The sequence below is a fragment of the Plecotus auritus genome (genome assembly GCF_963455305.1).
Source record: "Plecotus auritus genome assembly, chromosome: 7".
NCBI lineage: Eukaryota > Metazoa > Chordata > Mammalia > Chiroptera > Vespertilionidae > Plecotus > Plecotus auritus.
Genome location: NC_137774.1, coordinates 168,497,639 through 168,524,363, shown reverse-complemented (window position 1 = coordinate 168,524,363; position 26,725 = coordinate 168,497,639). Strand labels below are relative to the sequence as shown.

The 26,725-nt window shown below is 44.3% G+C and overlaps 1 protein-coding gene across 7 annotated transcripts in view; it reads left to right on the top strand.

Annotated features, from left to right (window-relative positions):
• Window positions 1-26,725, top strand: part of GHR (growth hormone receptor) — a 209,665-nt gene that overhangs the window by 125,737 nt on the left and 57,203 nt on the right. For all 7 annotated transcript variants that reach the window (XM_080681980.1, XM_080681979.1, XM_080681981.1 and 4 more), the window contains one exon: window positions 24,967-25,032. In XM_080681980.1, the coding sequence (XP_080538106.1) occupies window positions 24,967-25,032 (66 nt within the window). The remainder of the gene's footprint in view (window positions 1-24,966; window positions 25,033-26,725) is intronic.

Sequence of the window (26,725 nt, the reverse complement as noted above, 5' to 3'; positions counted from 1 at the left end):
ACGAGGGCCTGCAGAGTCCTTCCCACGTCTCGCCCAGTGGCCAGGAAGCTGTCATTGGGAGGAAGAATGAATAGCCTACTGAGCTCCAGGCCCTGGTGTCCCTGGTTGACAGTCAGTTTCATCTGCAGGTACTGGATGATGAAAATTCATGAGGTTTGCCAGGGGGCTGGAAGGCCCTGAGAGCCGCAGAGTGATATCATCAGGAGACATTGAGAAGATCACCAGCTGTCCCCCTGCCATGCCCAGAACTAAGTGGGAAACCCAGGGGTACGTTCACTGAGGACCCACCAAGAAATTCAAAACAGCCTGGATGACATTTTTTCTTTGAGGAATTCAAGTGTATGACAATGTGCACAAATGAAGGAGAAATAAGTATAGCTCTGCAATGCCTCAAAGAAGAGTGGAGAAAGGAAGGTGTCCTTGAATTGGGTATTAAATGATGTGCCCAGCCAGCGAGACTCAGTGGTTGAGCATCAACCTATGAACCAGGAGGTAATAGTTCAACTCCTAGTCAGGGCACATGCCCAGGTTGTAGGCTCGATCCCCAGTGTAAGGAGTGCAGGAGGCAGCCGATCAATAATTCTCTCTCATCATTGATGTTTATATATCTCTCTCTCCCTCTCCCTTCTTCTCTGAAATCAATAAAAATAATTTTAAAAATAATAATGATGACTAGAGAAGACTGATCACTGAAGTGGGAGGGAAGAGATGAACAAATGGGGATTCCTGGAAGAGGAAGCAGGGTAGACAAAGGGAGGAGTATGACGGAGCATTGGGTGTTTCACTGTTGTCCAGGTTACTCCTTGGATCCCTGGGTGGTTGATTCCTGTGGTCTGAATGTGTGTGTACCCCAAAATGTGTATGTTGAAATCCCAGTCCCCAAGGCAATGGTACTAGGTGGTGGGCCTCAGGAGGTGATTAGGTCATGAGGGTGGAGCCTCCTAAATGGGATTAGTACTCTTTTAAGAGGCCCCGTAGTGCTCTCTAGCCCACAGGGCCAGTAGAGATCATAGTGGAAGAGGACATTCAGGGCCAGGTTGCCAAGGACATTTTCATGCCATGTTAAGGAGTTCTGAGTTTTTTCCTTCCGATAACAGAAAGACCTTAGAATATGCAAGGCACTGAAAGAATCAGGTTTACGTGCTGGAAAGAATTCCTAAAACACCCTTGGGCACCACTCGATTACCTGGGGATTTATGGGTAAAATTTCGCAAGTCATCACACAGGCTGCTGGTAACTGCTTGAGGCTTTCTCTTGCCTATTTCAACACCGGGGCCTTTTGGCCTAACTTGTTCTTAAAGAGAATGTTTGCTCACTGAAAACGGTAGTCTTCATATTTAAAGTTATCCTACTCCTTCCCAAAAGGTAAATTAGAAAAGCCATATACCTTTAGTGAAGAGAGTTAAGCTTTCATCATTTAAGTAACTGTCCACTGCCCTTCAATTTTAAAGGCAATTTGATGCACTAAGTAAGCCCCCAGAGCTCTTGATGCTTGCATCTTGAATTTAGCAAACCCACCTTCTGCCTATAGTTCTAGAAATTTTCTTTGTTATCTTTAAGAAACATATTTCTGTATATCTGGATTGAGAATTTGGATGCTTTTTGAGAAGAACCAGAAATCTCCTTTCTTTTGATGTTTCCCTTTCTTCTTCCCCACACCTATAACTCACTGTGTTTACCACACAATGGATTGTATAATTGCTGGGACAACTCTTTACTCGTAAATACATATTTCATTTTAATCTATTCGTGAGCACTGTTGTCCCAGGCATTTGAAAAAAAAAAATATCACTTCATTGCAAAAAGGATTTTAGGGACCTTGATCCAGTAATAGATATTTTTTCTAAGTGGTTCTAAAGCAATTGTCCCAAATAAGAAATCACAGTCCCGAACACATCACAGGTCTGTTATTTTCCCAAGTCTCATTAAAGCATTAATGCAAGTAGAATTTTCCTACTTCTCCCCTGTCTTCTCTCATCTGGACAGGATTAATGTCATTAATTGCTAAAATCTAATCTGATTTATTATAACTTTGTCTTACATTAAAAATACCTAAAGTGATTGCCCTCAGATGTCAAATACTAAAGAATCTGCTACTATTTTAGTTGTGAGGGTTCTTATCTTTCCTATCTCTCATTCAGCTTTTTATTCACCTCATAAACATTTAGTGAAAACTTATTGTGTGTCAGGGGTTGTTTTTAATAGGATTTATCACTTAAAAATCTTCTGGTTTTGGTTTGAAAATTTAAAAACTATATAAAGAAAAAGGGAAGGTAACAAAAAGTCTAAAAATAGTCTGGCACTTATTAACTGTTACCCAACTTCTTAACCACACCAACTGGGTGGTCCATAGAGTGTTCAGAGCTGAGAAAGACTCAGCCACACGAGGCTTTGTTACCCTTACTCTGAGAGAGCGTCCAGTCTAATCAGGAGAAAAGACTGATTATAAAATACAAGCAAAATAACAAGGCACCATAATCAGTTGCCAAATGTTGTGGTAGGGTGTGGATGAGAGTGGAACCCGGAGAACTGAAAGGGGGCGGGGTAGATAAGAGTTGGTCAGAGAGACTGCACGGAAGAGAAGGAATCTCAAATATCACGGAAGGGTTGGGATTCAGAGACAAAAGGAAGCAGCTCATTTCAGTAGAATAACGATAATAGAGGCTCAGAGCATGCACAGGGGTGGGAATAGCAGAGCTTTGATGTAGATAGGAATTTACTACTAACTTTCTCCTAAGAATTCCAAGTTTTAAAGGCATCCAACACCTCCATCTACTTTCAGGATTCTCTGGCAAAGTGTTTTTATTGTTTTACAACTAAGGTTATTTGATTTTCTCGGTTACAATTGGGGCTGATTCTAACTACAACTGGTAACCCAGAAGAGTTGAGTTAGCAGTTCAGGGTCAGAAGATGGAAATCTCTGCATTGCTTGGCAGGTGAACATGAGCAAATTGTTTACTCTCTGGGAGCCCTGGTTTTCTTCCCTAGGAATACAAATGAGAGCCTTATCTATCTTACTGGTTATCGTGGCTATTGAATTATACTGATAACTATGAAGGTTCTTTGTAAACTATTAAACAGTACAGGTTTTTGTTAGTATTCTTGTTATCCTCTCCACTAAACTATAGCTTTAGGTCATGGATTTAGGGTCTTTTCACTAAAGAGTTAAGTGTATTCAGCAATGTTTTTTATGCTTTAAGCAGCAGTCATCAGACTGCCATGAAATGTATTAAGTAAGACTCAGCTAGTGTGTTTTAATTAAATAGCATAAAACAGAAGAGGAGGACATATATTGTACTCTTCAGCATGGAATATTGTGCCATTCATAGTAATTGTAGGTATTTAGTGACAAACAGAGACATAAGTGATCTACTTATAGGTCATATATTGTACTCTTCAGCATGGAATATTGTGCCATTCATAGTAATTGTAGGTATTTAGTGACAAACAGAGACATAAGTGATCTACTTATAGGTCAGATGTAAATATATTTGTGTGTGTGGGTTGTTGTCAAAGAAGATTGAAAGCCACTGGTTAATAACATAGCACTGTAAGTACAAAACATTCAGTCCTCATTTTTTGACCCCTCAAGTTAAACTAACCAAAAAGATATATTTCACTGATAAGCTATAACACTATGGAAAGAATGCAGATTGTGAAGAAATGGGGCCTGGTGCTACATAGTCCGCATTTTTTCTTTATGTCTAATGCTGACATTCAAATTCTATCTTCACTCCTACAAACCAGTGTAGAAAATAAAGTGTTTGTTTCCATTAAAATCTACATGGCTAGACCCTCATCGTACCCTACTTTTTCTGGCAGCTTTTAAGTTGCTTATTTTAGAAAACTCTCAATCAGTATTGTGGAATCAAAACATAAAACTCAGCATGTGTAGAACTCCATTTTTTAGGTCTAGGACCGAGGGGAGAAAAGAGATGGCATATGCAAAGAATTTAACTGGAGAGCATGTAGTGCGGCCTCTCATTACCAAAGGGTGCATAGAGGTAAACAAACGAACAAACAAACAAAAACACACACACATACAACAACAACCAAGGATGGTGAAGGACCAGCACTAGCAATACCTGAGAGCTTTTACTGCCCCCATGGCACAAAGGCAAGAGGCAAAAATAGTGTTCTAGATCCCAGGCGGGATTCTAGATCCCAGGTGGGGTTCTAGATCCCAAGCGGGGCTCTGAGCAGCGGGAGAGAAGCCTGACGTGATACATCATAGAGAGAGGCAGAGAGGGGGCCTTTAAATTATTTTTGGTGCAAGTGACCAAACACCCCATTAACAGTAGCTGAAGCCATATGGACATTTACTGCTCACTTAAATGCGGAAGTAAGTGGTCTCAGGTTTGGTGAGGCAGCTTAAGCATGTCATCAAGATCTCAGGCTGTCCCTGGAATTAATTCTGCTCCATCCTTAGTGTGTCGGCCTTTTGGCTTTATGACTGTCATTGCATGCTGGCCAGATGGCAGCTAAAAACCCAGCCCTCACATTCAAGGTATGAAGATAAAGAGGGGGTGGTGTCTGCAAGCTCTTCTCTTACACCTGTCCACTTTGTTAAGGCACTTAAAAGTTTTCCAGAAGTCCTCAGCCAACTTCCACTTAAGTCTCTTTAGTCAGAACTCTGTCACCTGCCACCTCCAGTTGCGAAGGGTTTTAGAAGGGAGAGCATCAGACAAAAGGTGAACTGGATACCTTGACTGGTTTAGCCAAATCCTGGTATAGCCATGGGTGGGGCACTTTACTGGCTGTTGGTAGCCAAGCAATGGTGTCCGCCCACAGGAACTTCTTAGAAAAGCCTGAGGGCAAGAACACAGTGTCCCAACTGACTCCATAGACATGACAGGTTGTAGATCACAGACTCAAAGGAGGCAATGAGTCAGTAAGGTAGGAGGGCACAGAGTTGGCCAGATTCCTTTCCACTCTACTGTGAACATGCTTTTGCTTTCTGAAGATTAATCTTTCTCAGATACCAATGGAAATCTCACCCTCCTTTTGTATTGTTCAAAGCCAACCCTGACATCTGTGTTCTCTGTCTGTCATTTGGCTCAGTGCTCAAGAAGGGGACATAATGGTCTAGTGACTAAGCAAATCCTTGGAAGAGAAGTGGCCTGAGTGGCTGTCACTGAAATGCAAATATGGCTTTACATAGTAAGTCGGGAGGCATGAGGGGCCCTTGTCAGCCAAGACTCCCAGGAAGCCCTTGAATGGCAGGAAGGGGGATTCTATGTGTGTGATAAGTTACTCTTATTTTTTATTCATGTATCAAAGAAGGGAAAGGAAATTACTAAAGGAAGAAGACCAGCCAGAAATCACAAGAGAGGAAACGTGAGGGTAGCATGTTTGAGGGAAAAATGAGAAGTAGGAGATGCTGAGATCAGTCTTGCTCCTCAAGCCGCGGATCCTCTTGGCAGGCACCCCATCGGCAGTGACTCTGACCTGAGTCTGAGCCCCTCGAAGTCCTTGAGACTCTTGTTATTTCCAAGTGTGCCAGCCTCTTTAGTCAGTGGTGCACTTCAGTCTTAGGAGAAGAAACAAGGGCGAGTGGCTCGAGTGGCTCGCGTGCTCACAGTGCAGCACCGGGTCTCCAGCAGCTTGCTTGGGCTGGCCAGTGGGAAGCATTGATTTTTCTCAAGCCGCTGTGATTCTGGAGGCGCAGGGTTTGGCTGCTATGGCAGCCTGGGTGTTCTGAGATGCAGACCTGGTAAGAGATTTACTGGGAGATTAGGCGTGCGGGATGTATATTAGAGGAAATGCCTGTGAGGAGGAATGGGGAAGGAACCAGAGGAGATCTGTCAGAGATAACATAGGTCTGGCCCCTGTGAAGAAGAAAGAAAACACAGGGAGGAAGAAAAAGAGGGAGAGACAGAAGGGACGGGTCATCTTAATATATCTATACCATGAGTGTTCAAATGCAACCTCACCTTTCAGATGAGTAGCCTTCTGACTCATAGACCGGTCCATGGCAATGCAGATATGGAGTTTTAACAGTTGTTGTGGTTTTAAAACTCTTTTTCCCTGCCTATCTTCTCAGAAATAAAGAACACGAGCAAGAGAAGGAACATAATGTGCCTCTGATAGGCTGATAGCGCAATTCTTCACTTCAAAGTTTATTTTGGAGAACTATTTTGATTTAATATGGACCTTTCACCAGGACATGGACTATTTTAATGGTCATTTTCTTTTGCAGCAGGAAACTCTTACTGTATAGGCAGGTTTTTCAAGAAGGCAGAACTATGCTTTTCACATTGCAGTGCCTTGAAGCTCCAGTATGGGAATATTTCTCATTCTAAATGCAATGCCATCATATCTAGTCTTACTACCTCCAAAGTTGCTTATGGTGGAAAACTTGAAAAGATGGATGCGGGCCAGCCTCAGTCCACAGCTGGAGAGGCCCATGCGCATTATTTTAAAAGAACAAAAGTGATTGGTACTTACCCAACTTCTCTACTGTTTTTGTAGCCTAAATAGTTTCATTTGGGACCAGAAATAAATCAACGTTAGTAACTTATCTGCTGGAGAAACAGTGGACTGACTGAAAATCATCCAATTTAGGTATTTAAGTTTTTATTTTCCAAAAAGAAAAATGGCTCTTCCATAGTGTTACGATTTACAGAAACTCAAAAAAGGGGCATTTCACTTTGGGGAAATGAGCTATGTCATTGGTCTGACCTAAAGTTACAGGCATGATATTTCTCATAAATGTTCTGCCAGTAATCCTGTTGGGAAAGCCATTTACTTTTGTTGTAGCATTAACAATTTTCACATTAAGTGATTTGCCACACATGGAAGATTCATATTGAAAAATTTACAACTGTTCTTTGATTCCTTTACAAGACACAGCCCCATAGATAAAGATAAAACTCTCTTCTAGCATTTTGATTTTGGGAAATGCAAACAACAACAACAACAACAAAAGTTTCCTGGCTAGAGGCCAAGAGTGTGGAGTGCAGTGGCTTTAACCTCGTGCAGGGCAGGTGGCGAGTCAGGCAGTGTTAGCTGATGGGAATGATGATGGGAAATGGGAGGACCAGATTGAGGACTGCATTTTCTCACTACCGGGCTCTGGGTTCTGAACCAGGACATCTCTGAGGTGGTGACATTTTTGCTCACATACTTTGCTGGTATTAACTTACTGGTGGTGGTGGTTTATTTTTTTAGGTTTTTAAAGGTATTTTAAAACGTTTGGCTGTGCAAAGGAATTTCAGCTCAAGCCATTTGATTGAATGAAGATTTAGGAAGCTGATTGTCCTTCCTGGATTAAATTAGAACTACCCTTGCTCTAAGATTGAAGTCTGCACCTTCCTGGGGCGGTTTCCCTCTGACTCCAGCGTCCTGAGCCTCACAAACAGTGTCATCTGTAAAGGCGCCCAGTCAGAAAGCCTCCATCTATCCAGCATCTGTGTGGGATTGGGATCTAGACCTTCTTCAAACCAAGCCTCATTTACTAAAAAATGCAGGGAATCACTTCCAAACTGCTCTTCCTAGTGAGAAGGTATTGCCTTTTCTAGTTCTTTCAGATAGAGCTATTTCACCGTCAAAATAAGTGTATGCTATTATCTATGACTGTGGCCCCTGCATTCCTCTCCCTCTGATGCCTACCTAGCCATCCTCCAGGGTCCACTTCAATCTTAATTTATCCATGTGGGTCTCCCAGGCCAGCTAGTCATGCTTTGTTAATGCTGACTCAGCACTCCTGCTGCTTCACTGTGTGTGGGTTCCTATCTGGCTTCTCCAGTGCAGCTGTAATTGACTTGAGCTTGGGGATTTACCTTATACTTTTACTCCTCAGAATCCTTACCTCTTCTATTCTTCAATCTGTGTTTGATAACTGATTAAACTCATAATAGCCACTTGATAATTGTTTTTAAGAAATAAACAAACTGCGTAGCTCAGTGATTGAGCCTCGACCTATGAACCAGATCACAGTTTGATTCCTGGTCAGGGCACATGCCCAGGTTGTGGACTCGGTCCCCAGTGTGGGCTGTGCAGGAGGCAGCCGATCAATGATTCTCTCTCATCACTGATGTTTCTATATCTCCCTCTCCCTTCCTGTCTGAAATCAATAAAAATATATTTTTCAAAAAAGAAATGAGCAAACCAAGTCTTTCTTGGTAACACTCTGTACCAGGCAAACAATGTGGAAAGCTATGGAATTTGTAAAGCATCATTTCAAAAACAGGAAATACCACTTGTAAATTATTTCAGGTATCTGATTTTAACATTATCTTGAAGACATAAAACTGCCTTAAAGACAGCTACTTATACTGGGGGGAGGGAGAATGGAAATGAGTGAACGCATGAGTGAATGATGTACCTAAATGCCATAAAACCTGGAAAAGACTTTTTCAAACAGTTAACTTCATCTGTCTTTCTTCTCTAATAGTCTTCCCTGGAGATGGAAGTGGGGGAAAACCGGGTATTTATAACAAGCAAATATTCCTGATTCTTGGCTTATTAAAGTTGGGGACATTGGGGATATCTGGTTGGAAAATACATTGGCACTGCAGAGTGTAAATGGTTCAGCCAAGTGCAAATTTTATAGGCCAAATAGAATTTTCGCAAGTCTAAGGACTTTTGAAAAGTACTTGTACCCTGGCTCAGAGGACGTTTTCTTGCTGTCTGTTGTAAGCAGTCAGTAAGCTGTGTTTGGGAGCTGGACCAAACGCTGGCTTTTCATTTCTCAAATTACAACTCCGTGATCCCGGCTCAGAAGTCCCTCCATGCACAATTTAGAAATTAGCAGCATAAACATAGAACCAGAGTGTGACTGTGCCCTGTTCTCTCCAGAAGAAAAATGTGAACTTGTTTCCCACTGGGGACATCTCTTGGTTACCACATCCCAGATGTTGTGACAGTTTTCATCCAAGGATTGCAGAACAGAAAGAACCCCCCGTGTAAAAGCTTAATCTTCATTACTCATTTGGAAGGTATTTTTCTGGGTCCATGAGAAATGCAAGGATCATTATGCCCGGTGTTTGAGAAGTGGGAAAGAAAAAAAGAGAGGAAAAGCCACCCGGAGACGTGCTTCTCAAACTTAAAGGTGCATGTAAACCACCTGGGGAGCTTGTTAAAAGGCAGGTGGCTCTTCTTCTGATGGCCTGGGGGGGGGCCAGAGCATCTGCATTTCGAAAGCCCCCAGAGATGCTACAGCCACTGGCCAACAGACCACACTGCTTGGAGGAGCCAGCTCTATAGAGAATGTTCTTTTGCACGGAATACAAATTACTACTCTATTCTAGGTCACGGTTCTAAGGAAATGATGACTGAAAAATACTGTCTTTCAACACTTCTGAGTCATTTGGTAGGAATGGGAGGTGAACACGAGCCACATAACATCTCAGAGTAGCTGGAGCATTGATTGCTGCATTCACTCCCTTTCCAAAAGGGAGCCAAGTAGCTTATCCCCTTGGCTCCAGGGAATTGGCAGGTCTAGGACTGGACTTCTCTCCCTAAGTTTGTTTATAGATATTGGAGAGGGAGGTGAGCATCTTTGGAGTTAAGGACAGTTGGGACTTAAGGAGAAGAAAGACAATGGGTATTTTTCAGGGTGGGGGCATCCAGGGTAGATATTTATCTCTGTGTAAGAACTCCAAAGACCCTCCCGCAACCCAAGAAAAGGAAATAGCTCTATTTCCGACAGAAACAGCTGAAATTGAATACCCCACCAACTTGGCTGTCAACCGCAGACAAAATCAATTTTAGAGAAGTGCAATAATGTGGCATTTTCTGCAGCCCGAATGAAGGCTTCGCAGAAAATTCATACCTGCTTCACATGAAATCTACACCTGGGGAGTTTGTAAGAATATGCTCTTAAGGTTTTTTAAACTGCACAGCAAAAAAAAAAAAAAAAAAAAAAGGCTAAAGAGAAAATAAGGATATTTTTGTGCACACACACTGATGTGCAGCTGTTAACTGAGAAATGAGTAAAGGATGTATAAGTAACCCACCAAGTAAACGCAAACCTTTCATTGTTGGTAACATGCATTGATACATAATGCTGTCACTTCTGACATTTACTTAGGTCAGCAATTTTCAACCTTTTTCATCTCATGGCACACATAAACTAATTACTAAAATTCTGTAGCACACCAGAAAAAAAGGTTATATTTTTTGCTGATTTGACAAAAAAATAGGTATCATTTTTATTGATTTACAAAAATAATAATAATAATAGAGATTACCTACGCTTTTTGTTCCAAAGTGACTTTTTTAAAAAATCAGGTGCCTCTTCTTGTATATAAGGATTTCTGCTACCAAGAATTAACCAATCAGTCACAACCTTCTTATGAGATGTGACCAATAAGATGCGACCCTATTCTATAACCTAGATATTTATGGTTCAAGACAGGACATTCACACCAGATGGCTATTGTTATGTTGGCTGTTGTCATTTTTTTATTTGACAGTCTAAGGGAAAAGAGGTCAGTGCCCCTGACTCAACAGTCAGGTATTGCATCATTTAAAAATTCTTGCAGCACAACGGTTGAAATCGCTGACTTGGGTTAATGCATTGCCTATTCCTCAGAAACTGTTACTGGGTTCTGTAGGTGAAGATTTAACTGACTAAGCTTTGGGTTATCTTCCAAATTCATTTCGTAGTTTTTTCATCATCATAATCTCATCTCTTTGCTCACTAAACATACTGGATTACTTTTAAAAAGTCACCAGACAGATACTGTTGTGGGTACTTTTAACCAGGTTGGTCCTGTTGAGACAGGGTAGCCAGAGAGCATCCGGCTGTGCCTTAGGGACTCTGAGCGATGTTTCCTCAGGGCTTTCAGTCCTGCTCGATATTCAGCAGGTGTAGTATGCTATCAATCATTATTTACCGATTTAGTGAATAAGTAGGAACAGTTCTCTTTTTTTTAATTCTTTATTGTTTAAAATATTACACATAATATTTTCCCATTGACCTTTCCCCGGCCAACCCCTCCTTCCCAGCACATGCCCTCACCCCCCTAGTGTCTGTGTCCATTGGTTATGCTCATATGCATGCAAACAAGTCCTTTGATTGATCTCTTACCCCCCCTCCCCTGCCTTCCCTCTGAAGTTTGATGGTCTGTTCGATGCTTCGATGTCTCTGGCTCTATTTTTGTTCATCAGTTGTTCATTAGGAACAGTTCTTTATTGCGTTTGCTTTACGTTATAAGCACCTCATAAATTTTCAGGTATCAGTAACGATAGCCTGAAATATTATTATTTCAATCAAATATTTTATTTTTTCATTTTTAACCTTTTGCCGGAGGCTTTTTGGTCCGTGGTTTCTGCCAAGAGGAAGTGAGTAAATGCTGCCAGGTGGCCAGATGTGGGCCGTCTGCTTGCTCTTCCGTCAGCGTAGCCCTACGCTCAGATGTCCAGACCCAGTCTTTCAGATCAGAACCAGGTTATCCTGATCAGTGACAGCGGCTGGGATTTTCTGGACCCTCTGCACGTGGCCTGGAAGGAACTCCAGCTGCAGGGGCGGGGGGCTCTGACGTAGCCCACTTGGCAGCAAGGTGGGGAACATCTAATAGAAATGTTTAATATGTTATTTTTATTTCTCAAGTTAAAACTGTTCAAAGCAAACATTTGTGTTAATTTGGGGGCCCTGCTGGGTTTGAAGTTCCAGCTGATGCAATGTGATGATCTCTTGTGTGTTTTATCACTGAATGGTCGTGAGGTGAGGGTGGTTCTGAAGAGGAGGTCGCCAGCCACTGCAGGGAGGGAGCGAGGGGCATGGGCCTGGAAGACTTGGCGGGAGGATGGAAAAGGAAACTTTCCCATTGAAGTCAAGTTATGTGGTGAAAGCCTTATTTTGTCAAGGTCTTCGGAACAAGCAGGAACCATAGAGAATAATGGGTGAGCTCAGTGTTCTCGGAGGTCATTCCCGGGCCACTGCAAGAGCCCCGTGGATTTGCTAAGCCCTCAGGCATGCAGCTGAAGAGCCCGGCTTCCTGACACAGCCCTTTTGTCCCGCCATGCTCCAGCTCAAGAGCCTCCGTGGCTCCCACTGCCAAGTGCTTCAAGTCTGTGCTTTGAGGCCATCTGGCTCCACGTTAAATGTCCAACTCTTCCACCATCTCCTCCAGGACACGGGCCCTATCAGGACACAGGCCCTAGCCATCTCCTCTAAGCCAGTCTTGCCTGCCATCATTGCCCTGGGCCATGGTGTTTCCCCCACTGCCCATTTACCTGCATCCTCCATTCTACTAGCCGAAAAATCAGTGGCAGTCTTACCACTTGCGTTAAATTAACAAGTCACTCCTGTCTGTGTCCACCTCCCAATTCTCCAGCTCCTTATGCATCGATGAGTTCTAAACATTTTAGCCCTTAGGAGCCTCTGGTGGTATCTGGTCTGTTAGGTTTGCTTCCTGCCTAGACTGTGAATTCAGATCCCAGTAGCCAAGTGTTCAACTACTTGTCCTTGTGCACAGAACCTAGCAAGAGCTAGCCGTGGGCACATAGGCAGTGCTCACTTAAAGATGCGCTGACTGAAATGACTATATATAACCTGTTTCTCATCTCAGTATTTCTCAGTAGCAAGAAATGGGTTTAGAGAAGATATTTTTACACCACATGGCCATGTCATCCACTTACCTTTATACTACATGCCACCAGTTATGAACAATAAATAGATTTTGTGGTAAAGCTGGAACAGAGTAGATTACCCGCTAAAACTACACAATAGAAGTAGAAAAAAATTTTAAATAAACATATACTTACTGGGTTTTAATTAAAGAAAGCTACTTGACTATACATTTTAATATTTCTAAAATATACCTATTTGTGCCAATCTAACTGTAAGAAAGTGCTCAAGGACAGAGAACAATGTGAATTATTTTCCTGAAGCTATGGGTAGATCCTAATCATTGGAAATGAGTATTACACGTAGTCTGCATTCCAGTGTGACTTCAAGGACTTTTTTGGAAGTCTCTGGGTCCTCTAACGCTGTTTGTCTACACATTCGCAGCACATACTCCGGACACATTTTCCTTTTTTGAGAGATCAGCCTAATGATAATAACTGTATACAAATAGTCTGCATTCCATGTTCCTCCTCAGCAATCTTTTCAAGAAAAATGACTGATGGAGAATTTCAGTTCCCAGCTCCAGGAGGGGTAAATGTCAAAAACTGTTAGAATGGAGCCACTGATGGGGAAGGTTTTATAAAGGAGGGGTGTTCTCCAGGGAGTTGGATAGTTTGGTTCTGGAAGAAAGGATGGGAACTTTCAGCAGGAGAGGATAAAGAAAAAAAATTAAGGAGACAGAATAGAGGATGCAGGCTGAGGATTCTAAGTACCCTGTCTTGTCTAACGCATGGGTTTACACTAACACGTTGTGGGAAAGAAGTCAGAGTAATGAAGCAGTGATGTGAATGTTGGGCTGAAGAATTTGGACTTAATCCAGCAAGCGAGAGGTGCCAGTTGAGTCCATAAGTGGAGGTGTGGCAAATGAAAAGGGTATTTAGTAAGATTAATCCAGCAGGAGAATGGACTAGGATCCTAGCTCAGGGCAGAGGAAGGCCTGGGTGAAGACAGGGCCCTTGTTTGGGAAGTGTTAGATGGGAAAAGGAAGAAGGCAGAGCCTAAGGAACACTTACCGTGAAGCAACAGCCTATTATATGTTCTGACAATTAGTAGGAAAAGGGGGAATCATAGACAAGTCCAAAAATTTGTGTCTTTGAGTCCAAGAAAATAGTGGTGGGATAGGGAAGAGATACTAGCTGCTCTTTAGATTGCCAACTATTTGCGTTCAAAGATTCTGCCTGCTTTAACTGCCTTTGTGCCCAGCTAAGCAACTTAGCAACCATTTATTTGTTGCTAATTTTAAAGAATTGTCATAGTCTTTCCAGGTGTTTTTATTATGATGATGACTAGTGGCCCAGTGCACGAAATTCGTGCCCGGGGGGGTTGTGTCCCTCAGCCTGGCCTGCACCCTCTTCAATCTGGAACCCCTCGGGGGATGTCCGACTGCCGATTTAGGCCCGATCAGGCCTAAACCTGCAATTGAACATCTGTCTTGCAATCCGGGACCGCTGGCTCCTAACTGCTCACCTGCCTGCCTGCCCAATCACCCCTAACCACTCTGCCTGTTGCCTGCTCACCCCCAACTGCCCCCCCTGCCAGCCTGCTCGCCCCCCAACTGCCGCCCCTCCCCCCCTGCCGGCCTAATCACCCCCAACTGCCCTCCCCTGCTGGCCTCATGGCCCCCAACTGCCCTCCCTGGCCAGTCTCCCAGAAGGTCTCCCGGTCTAATTAGCATATTACCCTTTTATTAGTATAGATGATGTTGATGATGATGATGATGTATTGATTTTGGGTATACAGCTTACTTTTCATAGTGTTCCCCTCCATATTTCCAGTACTGAGCTGGCACCATACATAGTTATCACAATATTATTGACTATATTCCTATGCTTTACTTATTTCATGGTGACTACCTGGAAACTACCAATTTGTGCTTCTTAGTCCCTTCACCTCTTTCACCCAGTGCCCCAGCCTCCCTTCCCCTTTGGCAACCACCAGTTCTCTCTCTGTATATATGAGTCTGTTTCAACTTTGTTCATTTATTTTGTTCTTTAGATTCCACATATAAGTGAAAAATCATATGGTATTTGCCTTTCTTTGGATAAGAAAGCTGTGATACATATAGACAATGGAACATTACTTGGCTATAAAAAAAAGAATGAAGTCTTATCATTTGTGATGGCAAATAGACTTAGGGTGAAATAAGTCCGGGTTCCTTGAACTTCAGAAGAGGAAGGGAATAACCCTCCATCCCATTATACCTTCTTGTGGAGCTGGGGTTGGATCACCTTCCCTTGAGACACATCAGCTGCCCAGAGAAGAGTGGCTACCTGGACAGAATCAAGATTCTGTTAGGAAAGAGGAAGGGGAAGGTATAAGCAATCTTGGTGGCCATTATAAGGAGTTTGGACTTTATTCTGATCACATAGGAAGCATTGGAGAATTTTAGATCATTGAAGTAACATGATCTGATTTATGCTTTTAAAAGTCACCCTGTTTAATGTTTCAATAGTTAATTGAAGTGGGACAAATGTGCAAGTGGAAAGATTAGGAAGCTATTTGAGAGTTCAGACAAGATGTGTTGGGGGCTTGGACTGTTATAATAGCAAAGGAGATGGAGAGAAGGGAATTAGATGGAATGGATATACTTGTCAATGGCTTAAAGGGGAGAAGAGGAGTTACGGAAACTGAAGTCACAAAGATGACCTATAGGTTTGGGGCTTAAATAACAGGGTGGATGGTGAAGTAATTTACAGAGATAGCGAAGAGTTGACCAGGAACAGGTTTGGTCAGAGATTACTCAAGAATTCTGTGTTAGGACTGAGACACTGAGAAAATACTTAGTGATGATGCCAAGGAGGCTGAACAAAGACTGCAGTTCATTGGAGAGGCTGAGGCTGAAGGTAGAAATGTGGGACCATCAGCATGTAGGTAATGTTTAAAGCCATGAGACTAGGGAATTGAAGAGTCTGTGACACTACAATATTTAGGGCTCAAGCAGAAGAGAACAAGGAAGAACAGCCTATGAAATGAAAGGGAAACCAAGCCAACTCGGCGTCATGGAAGCGAGGCGGAGCATGTCTCTAAAAGGAAATGGTCTACTGGGTCAAGTACATCTCAAAAAGTGAGGAGTACAGGGGAGGGGAAGAGCCCATGGGATTTGAACAGGAGAGTTCGTGGAGGGGAGGGATCAGAAGCACAGCTGAAGTAGATTCAGAAGAGAAGGAACCAGAAAGTGCAGGCAGTCATTTGGGCAGCACTGACAAGATCCGGGAATAGCAGAGAAGATTCTGGGAGAACAACTCCAAAGAAACCAAAAATAGACTTCACTTTCCAGATGAGTTTTTCAGTGTTTTTTAATGTTTTTCTTGAGAAAGAGAAATGTCCAATTACGCAGAACCTATTGTGGTTTTCATTTGAAATGATGTTGGTGGCCCAACAATTCCTGACCTCTATAGATCCCTTTCCCCTGCACGCTCCTCCTTTAGACAGACCCAGGCCATTCAGAGTTCTAGTTCAGGGCAGGGGCTAATGGCAGACAAGACTCCGTTGAGATCTAAATGGTCACACCTATTATTTTGCTTGCTCTTCAGCTGCATTTAGTGGATGCTAGGAAGTTCATTAAATCTAAATATACATGTAAATTAATACCAATTAAATATCAATCACATTTACTGCAGATCCTAAATTTGAACTATGTAAAGTCTCATAGGTATCTTCCTTTGCCCCAAAGGTGTCCTTCTTGGCCTTTTAAACATACATCTACCAGAAAGCAGAGCAGAGCAGAGTTGTGTGGGAGCCCTGTCCCTCTCCCTCCCCCTCACCTCCTGGCCTCCGCACAATAAAAACTCTGTTCAGAACTTGGCTGGCTGCTGCTTTTCCCACATTCGATCAGGGAACACTTAAAGCCATACAGTGTCCCCGTCCCGCCAGAAAGCCTATGCGCAGGGTGCCTCTCCAGGCCGACACAAAGACTCACTGTCCCGGGCATCTGTGCTAGCACAGTGGCCACATATGGATTGTCAATAAGGCTTGTGATTATTTTTCTTTATGTCATATCATCATCCCAGTAAACGTAATTCAAGCCAGGAAGCAAAACCTATATTCTAGACTGGGAGACTTTGCCTGCCCTATAGCTACAAATATAGCTCCTTTTCAGTTTAAACATAGTCCTTCCAGAAAGATGTCATATGTTTTTTTTCACACCTGGTATAATTTTCTACTGTAAATGGATGTTGTGTGATTTGATTGACTGTTTTGACTGTACTTTTAATTGTGCATTTTGGAAAATCAGAATGTAGAGTTAGAGTTAAGCTTCAGCATCCATAAAGGTTTCTTCTCACTGGAGCCAAAAGCTACAGAAGGCCCAACGAAAAGGACAAAGTTTAAAAAAATAAGCACTAGGTACCTTGCTGCCAAGGTATGTGCCTATGGTGGCTTGTCACCTTATCCATCTCCATTCACTTTTGGGTAGAGCTTCCATTTTCCACTGCAAAATAATTTCTGGAGCTGGTCCCACGCTAGCCACAAAGCAGAGTTTCAACTATTTCTCTCCAAAACTGGCCTTCAGAAAGTGAATCTAAAAATTGTGAGTCAAGTATCTGAGAGAAGCTGTGTCAAAGTCCTCTTTTTTCCCTTATTACATACAGATGTGACAAATACATCTGTAATTACACATAACCTTCCACTAAGACTCTTGCTTAACTCATAGATAGGAACTAATCCAAAGAAGAGGCCATTGGTCTGAAAGGCCAGATTAACCTTCATACTACAGATATTTATTAAGGGCCTACTGTGTGCAGGTTTAAAAAGATTAAAATATGGTTCCTACATTCAAGGGACTTGTAATCTAATTGTGGGGGCAAGAAAGTAAACACAGCCGAAACCGGTTTGGCTCAGTGGATAGAGCGTTGGCCTGTGGACTGAAGGGTCCCGGGTTCGATTCCGGTCAAGGGCATGTACCTTGGTTGCGGGCACATCCCCAGTGGGAGGTGTGCAGGAGGCAGCTGATCGATGTTTCTCTCTCATCGATGTTTCTAGCTTTCTATCCCTCTCCTTTCCTCTCTGTAAAATGTCAATAAAATATATTTAAAAAAAAAAAAAAAGAAAGTAAACACAAAATAGTGCAAAATATAGCATAGGACATTAGTAACTATAAGCTGAGTGGCAGATAAAATAAATGCCACTAATTGAGAGACCATTGTGATCATAAACACTATGCATCAGCCCATGGACATGGGCAATAGTGTAGTGAAGACATTTGGGGTAGGGAGGTAAGGGCTGGGAGCTGGAGGGTAAGGGGGAAAGGGGAGATATCTGTAATACCATCCTATCTAATAAAAGAGTAATATGCAAATTGACCATACCTCCGCTACACCCACAAGCCACGCCCACCATCCAATCAGAAGCGAGTATGCAAATTAACCCAACCAAGATGGCTGCAGCCATGGAGTGAGCAGGAGGCTTGGGTTTCCCAAGTAATGGAGGAAGCCAAGCTTTCCGCACACCCTGACCAGCCTAGGCCTCCACTCAAGGATACAAAGTTTAAATTATAGAAGATAAATAAATCCCAACAAAAATGGCTGCGGCCAGGGAGCAAGCAGGAGGCTTGGCTTCGCTCAAGGCTACAAAGTTTCAATTATAGAAGATAAATAAATCCCAGATACCAGAGCCTCCGCTTGGGTCGCCAGGGGGCGTGGCCGGCCTGCAAACCACCACAGGCCACTCACCCAGGCCGCCCCACGCCCCAAGGGAACCCCCACCCTGATCCGGGACACCCTTCAGGGCAAACCAGCTGTCCCCCACCCGTGTACCAGGCCTTTATCCTATCTAATAAGAGAGTAATATGCAAATTGACCATCACTCCAACACACAAGGTGGCTGTCCCCATGTGGTCAAAAATGGATGCCCCCATGTGGACATAAGATGGCCACCACAAGATGGCCAGCAGGGGAGGGCAGTTGGGAGGGACCAGGCCTGCAAGGGAGGGCAGTTGTGGGCAATCAGGCCAGCAGAGGAGGGCAGTTGGGAGGGACCAGGCCTGCAAAGGAGGGCAGTTGGGGGTGATCAAGCCTGCAGGGGAGGGCAGTTAGGGGTGACCAGGCCTGCAGGGGAGGGCAGTTAGGGGCAAACAGGCTGGCAGGGGAGCAGTTAGGCATCAATCAGGCTGGCAGGGGAGTGGTTAGGGGGTGATCAGGCTGGCAAGCAGAAGTGGTTAGGTGCAATCAGAAAGGCAGGCAGGCGAGCAGTTGGGAACCAGCAGTCCTGGATTGTGAGAGGGATGTTTGACTGCCTGTTTAGGCCCGATCCCAGTAGGTAGGATTGGGCCTAAACGGGCAGTCGGACATCCCTCGAGGGGTCCCAGATTGGAGAGGGTGCAAGCTGGGCTAAGGGACACACCCCCCATGCATGAATTTCGTGCACTGGGCCTCTAGTCAATAATAAAAAGTATATTAAAATATATATATACAAAAATAAACACTATGCGTCAAACATGCTGTTAAGCACTGTATGTATATTATTTTATTTTCTGAATTGTTATCCCCCTCTATAGGCGGAAATTAACCTCTGGTCTTCTCCCCATTCTGGAGACAGAAAAGAGAATGATATAGGTGAGCAGAGACCTAGAATCAGGAATGTGCCTGATGGCTCGTAGACACAGTGATCTGGGACGGAGGGACCATTTAGGGCAGTGGTCGGCAAACTGTGGCTCACGAGCCACATGCGGCTCGCAAGCCACAGTTTGCTGCTCTGTTGACTAATGAGTTTGCCGACCACTGACCTAGACTCTTGATTCCAATAATTACAGGCTGTTGTTGTTCCTTGTGATTAAGCCCCTATCCCAGTGGTCGGCAAACTCATTAGTCAACGGAGCGGCAAACCGCGGCTCGCAAGCTGTGTGTGGCTCATGAGGGTTTGCCAACCACTGGCTTAGGAGAATAGAGAGCAGTGAGCCTTGGGGCCTGTGTTAGTCTGTTCACCACCATATTCCAGTGTCTGGTGTAGTGCCTTGCACATAATGGGTGCTCAATACATATGTCTTTAATCAACAAATGGCCCTCTGGGTTGTTCTATGACCTAGACCCATGGTCAGCAAACTGCAGCTCACGAGCCACATGCGGCTCTTTGGCCCCTTGAGTGTGGCTCTTCCACAAAATACCACGGCCTGGGTGAGTCTGTTTTGAAGAAGTGGCGTTAGAAGTTTAAGTTTAAAAAATTTGTCTCTCAAAAGAAATTTCAATCGTTGTACTGTTGATATTTGGCTCTGTTGACTAATGAGTTTGCCGACCACTGACCTAGACCAACTACAGAGGAATCAAGGTAATGAGTGAATTAAAACCATACACCAGACAGCCTCCTGACCCAGTGCCAACACCTCCCAATTCCCAACTATGGATCACAGTGAAGGATTCAAGTGGGAAGGACACGCTGCAATGGGACAGGTCTGGCAGCAATAGCAGCTGCAACTCAATGGGGTCCCTTTCATGGAAGCTGATATGGTAAACACTCCACAGGGCCTTACCCTGGCCTGCTGAACTGTGCCAGGTCTGGCCCTGGCCCTCTGCAATCTCAGCTCCTTTGCCTGTCCCCTTCCCCGTTCCGCTCCTGCAACACTAACCTCCTCCTTATTCCTCAAACCCACCTTCAGGCCTATATTTTTCCATTCTGCTTGCAGGGCCACAGTAGCCACTCACCCACATCTTGTTGCTCCACTCTGCTACCTGCGCTACCTGTTTGCTTATCTGTTGACGGTGCCTGCACACACCCCAGAACGTGAGCCCAGAAAGGCCTCTCTTCGCCTCTGTGTTCCTGGCATCTAGGACAGCATCTGGCACATCAGAGCTGCTCACACACTGCAGCTTCGACTGATGGCCACTTTCTCTAGCTCTCAGATACCTACTTACCAAGAGAACAGGGTTTTGTTCAAGAAACATTACATGAGAATTGATGAGTGGAGCTTGGGAAGAAACGAGAGGCAGGAGCCTAGACCAACCAGTTTATAGAAGATGCCTTTGCCCAGAGAGGGGAAAACACACCTCCAAACCTCTGGCAAAGCGTATGCTTTCTTAGGACACATTTGACACGCTATGCTCCTGAAACACTGCCTGGTCTCAGCAAGGAGACTCGGGAATTGGCCAAAGCAACCAATTCACAGGACTTACAAGTCACTACTACCAGTCTCAGCCCAGTACATGGGCAACAAGGATGGTATACCTCAAAACGGACAAGGTGGTTATCTGCTATGATCAGAACCAGGCAGATGCATCCTTCTGGGTGACAGAAAGGGGGTAAGGAAATAAAACAATCTTATTTTCATTGTTTCTTTCCTTCACCGAACACTTTTAAGGGGCCAACTACCATGAAAATGTGGTCAAATATGCTGCCTGTGCCTCAAGTTTGAGCATCAATGTCCCAGGAGAACACTTGTCATGGAACTGATGATGCACTTTAGAATCTTCTTTTGTGCAAGTTGAGACTCCAAAGGCCACAAAATGATAAATTTAAAATAATTATATAAGTAAAATCATGATGCCTCACAGCTCTTCCTAAAAGACTTCCTAGTGAGATATTCAGTAATTTTATGAATATGCATTTAGCATTCATTTAGCATATATTTAAGGGACTGAGCTAATACTATGGTGGATCCAAAGGAGAATGAGACATGGTCTTTGTCTTCAAACTTCAAGTTTATCATTCATTGGGCAAGTCAGATAACGAAGCTACTAGGCAAGGAATCCTATGTGCCCGGGTCCAGGTATTAAGAAAAAGTGTTCTGAAAGCACAAAGCACAAAAAAAGTGTTCTGAGAGATGGATTTCACCTGGGAGAATATAAAAAATACTTCATGGAGGAGGAGACACCCAAACTGATCTTGAAGGGCAGGTGGAATTTCCACAGGCTTCAGTGGTGGAGAGCCTTGATTTGTAGCATTTGCCAATTATTACGGTGTAAATATTCCCACTATGGCTGATTTCAAGTTAGTGGCATGACATCACTGAACGCAGAGTTGGAAAGAGGTGGCAGGTCCAGCACACCGCCTGTGAGTCGCCATCTGAACTTTGGACTGTCAAATCACTCTGACTCTGTTGCTTCAATGAATGAATGCACAGGTATTAAGAACATCTAAAACCACATTATAAAGGGAGAGACCCTTCTGTCCTCCCCACACCTCAGCCTGACCTTTCAGTACTCTGGTCTTCTGGTCTCAGTCCTATGCTCCTGACTGGCCTACTCGCATTGATGTCAGCTCAGCCAACCTGCGATTCTGGTCGCTCCTCTGAGCACGGCTGTGATGCCGTTGGGCCCCTGCAGTCACGTGGCACAGAGGCCAGCTTACTGCCCACTGCCTGGTGTTGACACCTCTGTTCTTCTCCTTAATGAAAAGCAGTTATGTCCGACCTTGTACTCCACTTCCCGACTATGGCGCATATCAGGACCTTGGTGTCGCTGTCTGTAAAATGGGGACAGTAACGGTATCTACATGTAAGGTTTAATGAGTTAGCTGACAGGGGTGGGCAAACTTTTTGACTCGAGGGCCACAATGGGTTCTTAAACTGGACCGGAGGGCCGGAACAAAAGCATGGATGGAGTGTTTGTGTGAACTAATATAAATTCAAAGTAAAGGAGCGGAGGGGAGAGCAAGAGAACCGGATAGAACAGCTGGATCCGGCCTGCGGGCCGTAGTTTGCCCAAGGCTGAGCTAGCACCTGCAGAATACTAGATAGACAAAGTATTAAGCGCCTAGTGAACGTTAGAGAGTCTTGTCATTTTCATTATCCTTGTCACTGTTATGGCTCCGCCACTACCCTGACTTCTCCCTAGCTCTACACATCTCCGATCAGCCGTGGTCCACTCCCTCCAACAGATCAAAACCCTCGCCTATCCTGGCCGTCTTACGTCTTGTGTTTGAGCAGTGCATCCCTGGGCTCCAACTTCCCTTTCTCTTCCTCTTCACTGCCTGTTTATCTCAAGTTCAGCCCCCTCTCACGCTTATCCAGGACCACTCCTTCCTTTAAAGTTCCCTGCCCAGAAACTGGGCTCCCAGAGGCCAGGGGCTGTAGCCACCTTGTTTATAACACCCACATTTCAAAGCCCCTCTGTGATAGATTGGAGTCAGGATCTTCGGCTTATTGTCACCCCTGATTAGTGTTTCCCTCACTGCCCAGCCTTTCTAGATATTAAGGACAGCGTTGACACTCACTAAAACTGACAGCTGGGCGCGACACCTCCATCGCTAAGATGGCACAATAGTGTTTATTATGCTTTACTTTGGTAACCAGTACCTTCCCGGCGCTGGCCTAGGTCTGTGTTCCTTCCCCAGGAGTCATCTGCTCCTTTCATGTCTTTATTCGGCACATATTGTGCAGGGTGTTAGCTGAGTGAGAATTTTTGCTTCATGAAAATGTTACCAAATACCGACACCAAGAAGGGGAACGCACCAGATGTCTGTCTACAAGGAAAGCAGACTCCTGGCTCGCGAGGGGTTCAGCGGCCGGCTCCCCGAGCATTTCCAGGCCTGAGGCTTGGCTCTGGGCACTCCCCCGGGGCCTCATAACTGACCCCCACATTCCATTTCAGGCACCATTCTGGAGAAATCTGTCAGCCGTACCGCTGATCCGAGCCTGGAAACTGGTGTCTGCTCGTTTTCTCCGTTTCCAGCTGAAAACTGAGACACCCTTGCTGGATAACTCTGACCAAAATGACACATGGGCTTGTGTGCCATGCCACGATTGACTTAATTTTCCTCTTCCTTTGAGCCATTGGAACTTTCTCAAGGAGCGCATAGTTGTCAGTGATACAGGCCACTCATGGTTGCAAGTTGTCTACAGTTGCCAAACCTTGACCAAAAATATTTAATGTTCTAGTGCCCAAGGGGTAATAAAAGTGTTCTCCAATGTTAGCAAGGACTTGGGGTGGGGGTGTGTTCTAGATAATGGTCATACTAAACTCAGGGTACCAAGGTAGCGAGTGGACTTGTCCTAAGATATAATTTTCCTTTCTGGTCACGTTAAAATCAGGGGGTAGTTTATTATCTCTTTGTCATAATCCATTATTGCATTTGGGAGTAAATGAATTTCTACATATGATGCTACTAGTAAAATTTTGAGAGAGAATAAAAAGAAATACTTCCCGGACTGATAGTCATATAGAATTTAAAATGTTAATTCACCCAAGCCCACAAAGCTTAACTTGACCTGGGAACATACTCTCACTGATGTGCCCAGACTGAAGAAACCTACAAGGCTTAGAGTGCTGTGGTGTTGAACAAAAGAATCTTTTATTTAAATATATTTTTATTGATTTCAGAGATGAAAAGAGAGAGAGAGATAGAAACATCAATGATGAGAGAGTCATTGATCAGCTGCCTCCTGCACGCCCCATACTGGGGATCGAGCCTTCAACCTGGGCATGTGCCCTGACCAAGAATCTAACCATGACTTACTGATTCATAGGTCAACGCTCAACCACTGAGCCACGCCGGCTGGGTGAGGATCTTAACGTCATCCGTAAGGTTCTATATTATGAACTCCAGGCCTGCTGAGCTCGATGGGGAGGTGGGAAAAAGCAGGTTGAAACATGGACCAGGGCAGGTGGGCAGGGTTCTCCCAGCTCTGAAATTCAGGGGCATGGGAGTGGGTTCACTCACTGCCCATGCATCTTCATTTTCTTCTTCTTCCTTTTTGCGTATTAGAGAAAGATTTCTTAGCGTTGTTACTGTTGGTTTCTATTGAGGCCCAAAGCACATCGTTTCCCTGCTGTGATTAAAGCTCCCTGTTCGTTGGGGGCCTGGACCCCATTGCCTCTCTAAGAATAGCCCCCAGATCATGTGTTCGGGGTGGGGAACCCCAGAGGAACCCCCTTCCTCAGCAGGTAGCAGTTGTGTACTTTGTAGTCGAGATGCTTGCAAAGCAACCCAGTTCAGCAGCCCAGTGACAATCACCTGATCATTTTCCATTTTTCCTGTTTTGAGTGCAACCGAATACTAGTATCAATAAAATTATAGCTGCTTATATAATAGATGACTCACTGCCCATCTCACATCATAAAGTTCAGTGTCTCTCGTCCAACTTTTGCTTCCCCTCATTCCTTCCCTGCTCCCAGGATCGCTCACGTGTTTATGGCTAAGAATAAGGTTTTTTGAAGGAACTTTTATAAAAATGTAAGAATTGATATGCTTCCTTTTCATACGCAAGACTCAAATGACATAGGAAGACTTCTTTCATTGTTCCTGCAGGTCTAGAGGGGACTACGAGCAGAATGTTTCCATTTGCTCTGACACTGATGGGGCTTTCTTAGAAGGCAGGTATAACTTTAATTTTAAAGGAAAGAAAAAGATGATGGTGAGGTTGGCCCACCTCCCCTTTTGTCATTTGGAAGTGAGATGGTAACAGGGTCACCTCAGACCATTTTGGAGAGATGACTAACGGTTTTCTTCTCTTTCTGTTGCAGCCATACCAGCTGTCCTTGACAGAGCATCCCAGAGTCTACAAAGAGTTAATCCTGGCCCACTGACAAGTAAGAATTGTAGTCCTTTTTCTGCCTTCAGCGATATTATCTGTGCTTTATTGTAATTCAGGGGTGGGGAACCTTTTTTCTGCCAAGTGCCATGTGGATATTTATAACATCATTCACGGGCCATGCAGAATTATCAACTTAAAAACTAGCCTGCAATATTTGCTCAAACGTTCAATTAACTCACCCCTACTGCCGTGGCAGGGTCAGACCAAGTGATTTCAAGGGCCTTATACGGCCCTCGGGCTGGACGTTCCCCACCCCTGCTAATTCAAGCTATTGTCCTTTCCCTATTTTTATTTGGGATACAGTAACTGGATGAATGAATGTCTGAAATTGCACAGGCAAACTAAAAGATTCTTTGTCAGAATGTCTCTGTCAACTTCTCTGTGAGGCTACTTCTTCATTTCGCTAATGGGCTTGTCAGTCGTGTCAGAACACAAACTGTACAACCCCCCAAGTTAGAGCGTCTGACAAGCCGATCTGCTCCCTCATTAACATGAGGGGTTGAGAGGGGTGGCTGTTTGGTTAGGTCTGGGGTTTCCCAGCTGGTATATTCCACACTCTTCACTCAGCTTACTTTCTGGAAGGAAGTGAGAAGGAATTCGTGAAAAATGTTTTGCTGAGAGTGTGTGCTCCATCCCGCCTTGGAACCCTCCCCGTGCACAAACACAAGGCATTGCCCTGCAGACTCCCCCAGAGCCACAGTGATTCCCCCAAGCCATTGTCTTCGTCACGTCATGGGGTCCGAGGAGCTAAGCATTGAGCCGTGTGCAGCTACAGGTTGCGGAGTGGCGGATGTGGTGAAGAAACTGCTGCCAGTCACTTGGCATCTGCAAATGTTCTTTGTGATAAGCAAGAATGCTAGCTAACTATCCTTCGTGTGTGGTGTATCACACAGAACTCACCTCCCTGCACAAGGGAGAATCGTAACCCCTTCTTTCTCACTCCCGGGGAGAGTGCACACAGCTCAGGAGGAGCGCAGCCGCAGGAGGCCGGCCTGGGTTAGTCCCAGGTGCTCCCAGCACACGGTGGGTCTCCCGGAGCGTCACACCCTCTCTGCACCTTGGTTCTGCTCTGTTTTGCTTTGCTATCTCTAAAATAGAGATGCTGATAGTACCTAACTCATACAGTTATTATGAAATTACAAGTGTTGCTACGTTTACGGTAATTAGAATAGTGTCTGGCCCTGGGGTGTTTATTTGAATTCTCTCATGGCTTTTATTTTATTCCAACAAGCATCAGAATTGAATATGAAATCTCCCGTCCTGACTATTTTGCATCTTAGTATCACTGTCATTTGTCTGAACTTAATGGAGACTTTTGTGTGCCCTCTGTTCCTTCTTAATAGACTGTGCTGTCTGTAAGGATAGGGGTTGTATCTTATACATCCTTGTAGCCTACACACAAAAAAAAAAAACACGCAAAAAGAATAGAAGCCAGGTTTTCCCTAATATCTTAACCATTTTCCGGCTACCCTGGAGTACCTACATGCCCTTCAGCCGGCCTTTATGAAAGAGAGGGGCCGAGATAAACAGGCAGAGAAACTTCTCTTGTCTATTATTATAAATACAGTCTCTCCCACAAGCCTCCACAGAACCTTAGCTTCAGGTCACGGCACTGGCGTCATGGTCTGGTCTTGGGACGTGTCACGGGACATCTCTGTTGTCATCACTGTGGCATCCCGTTGGTGCTT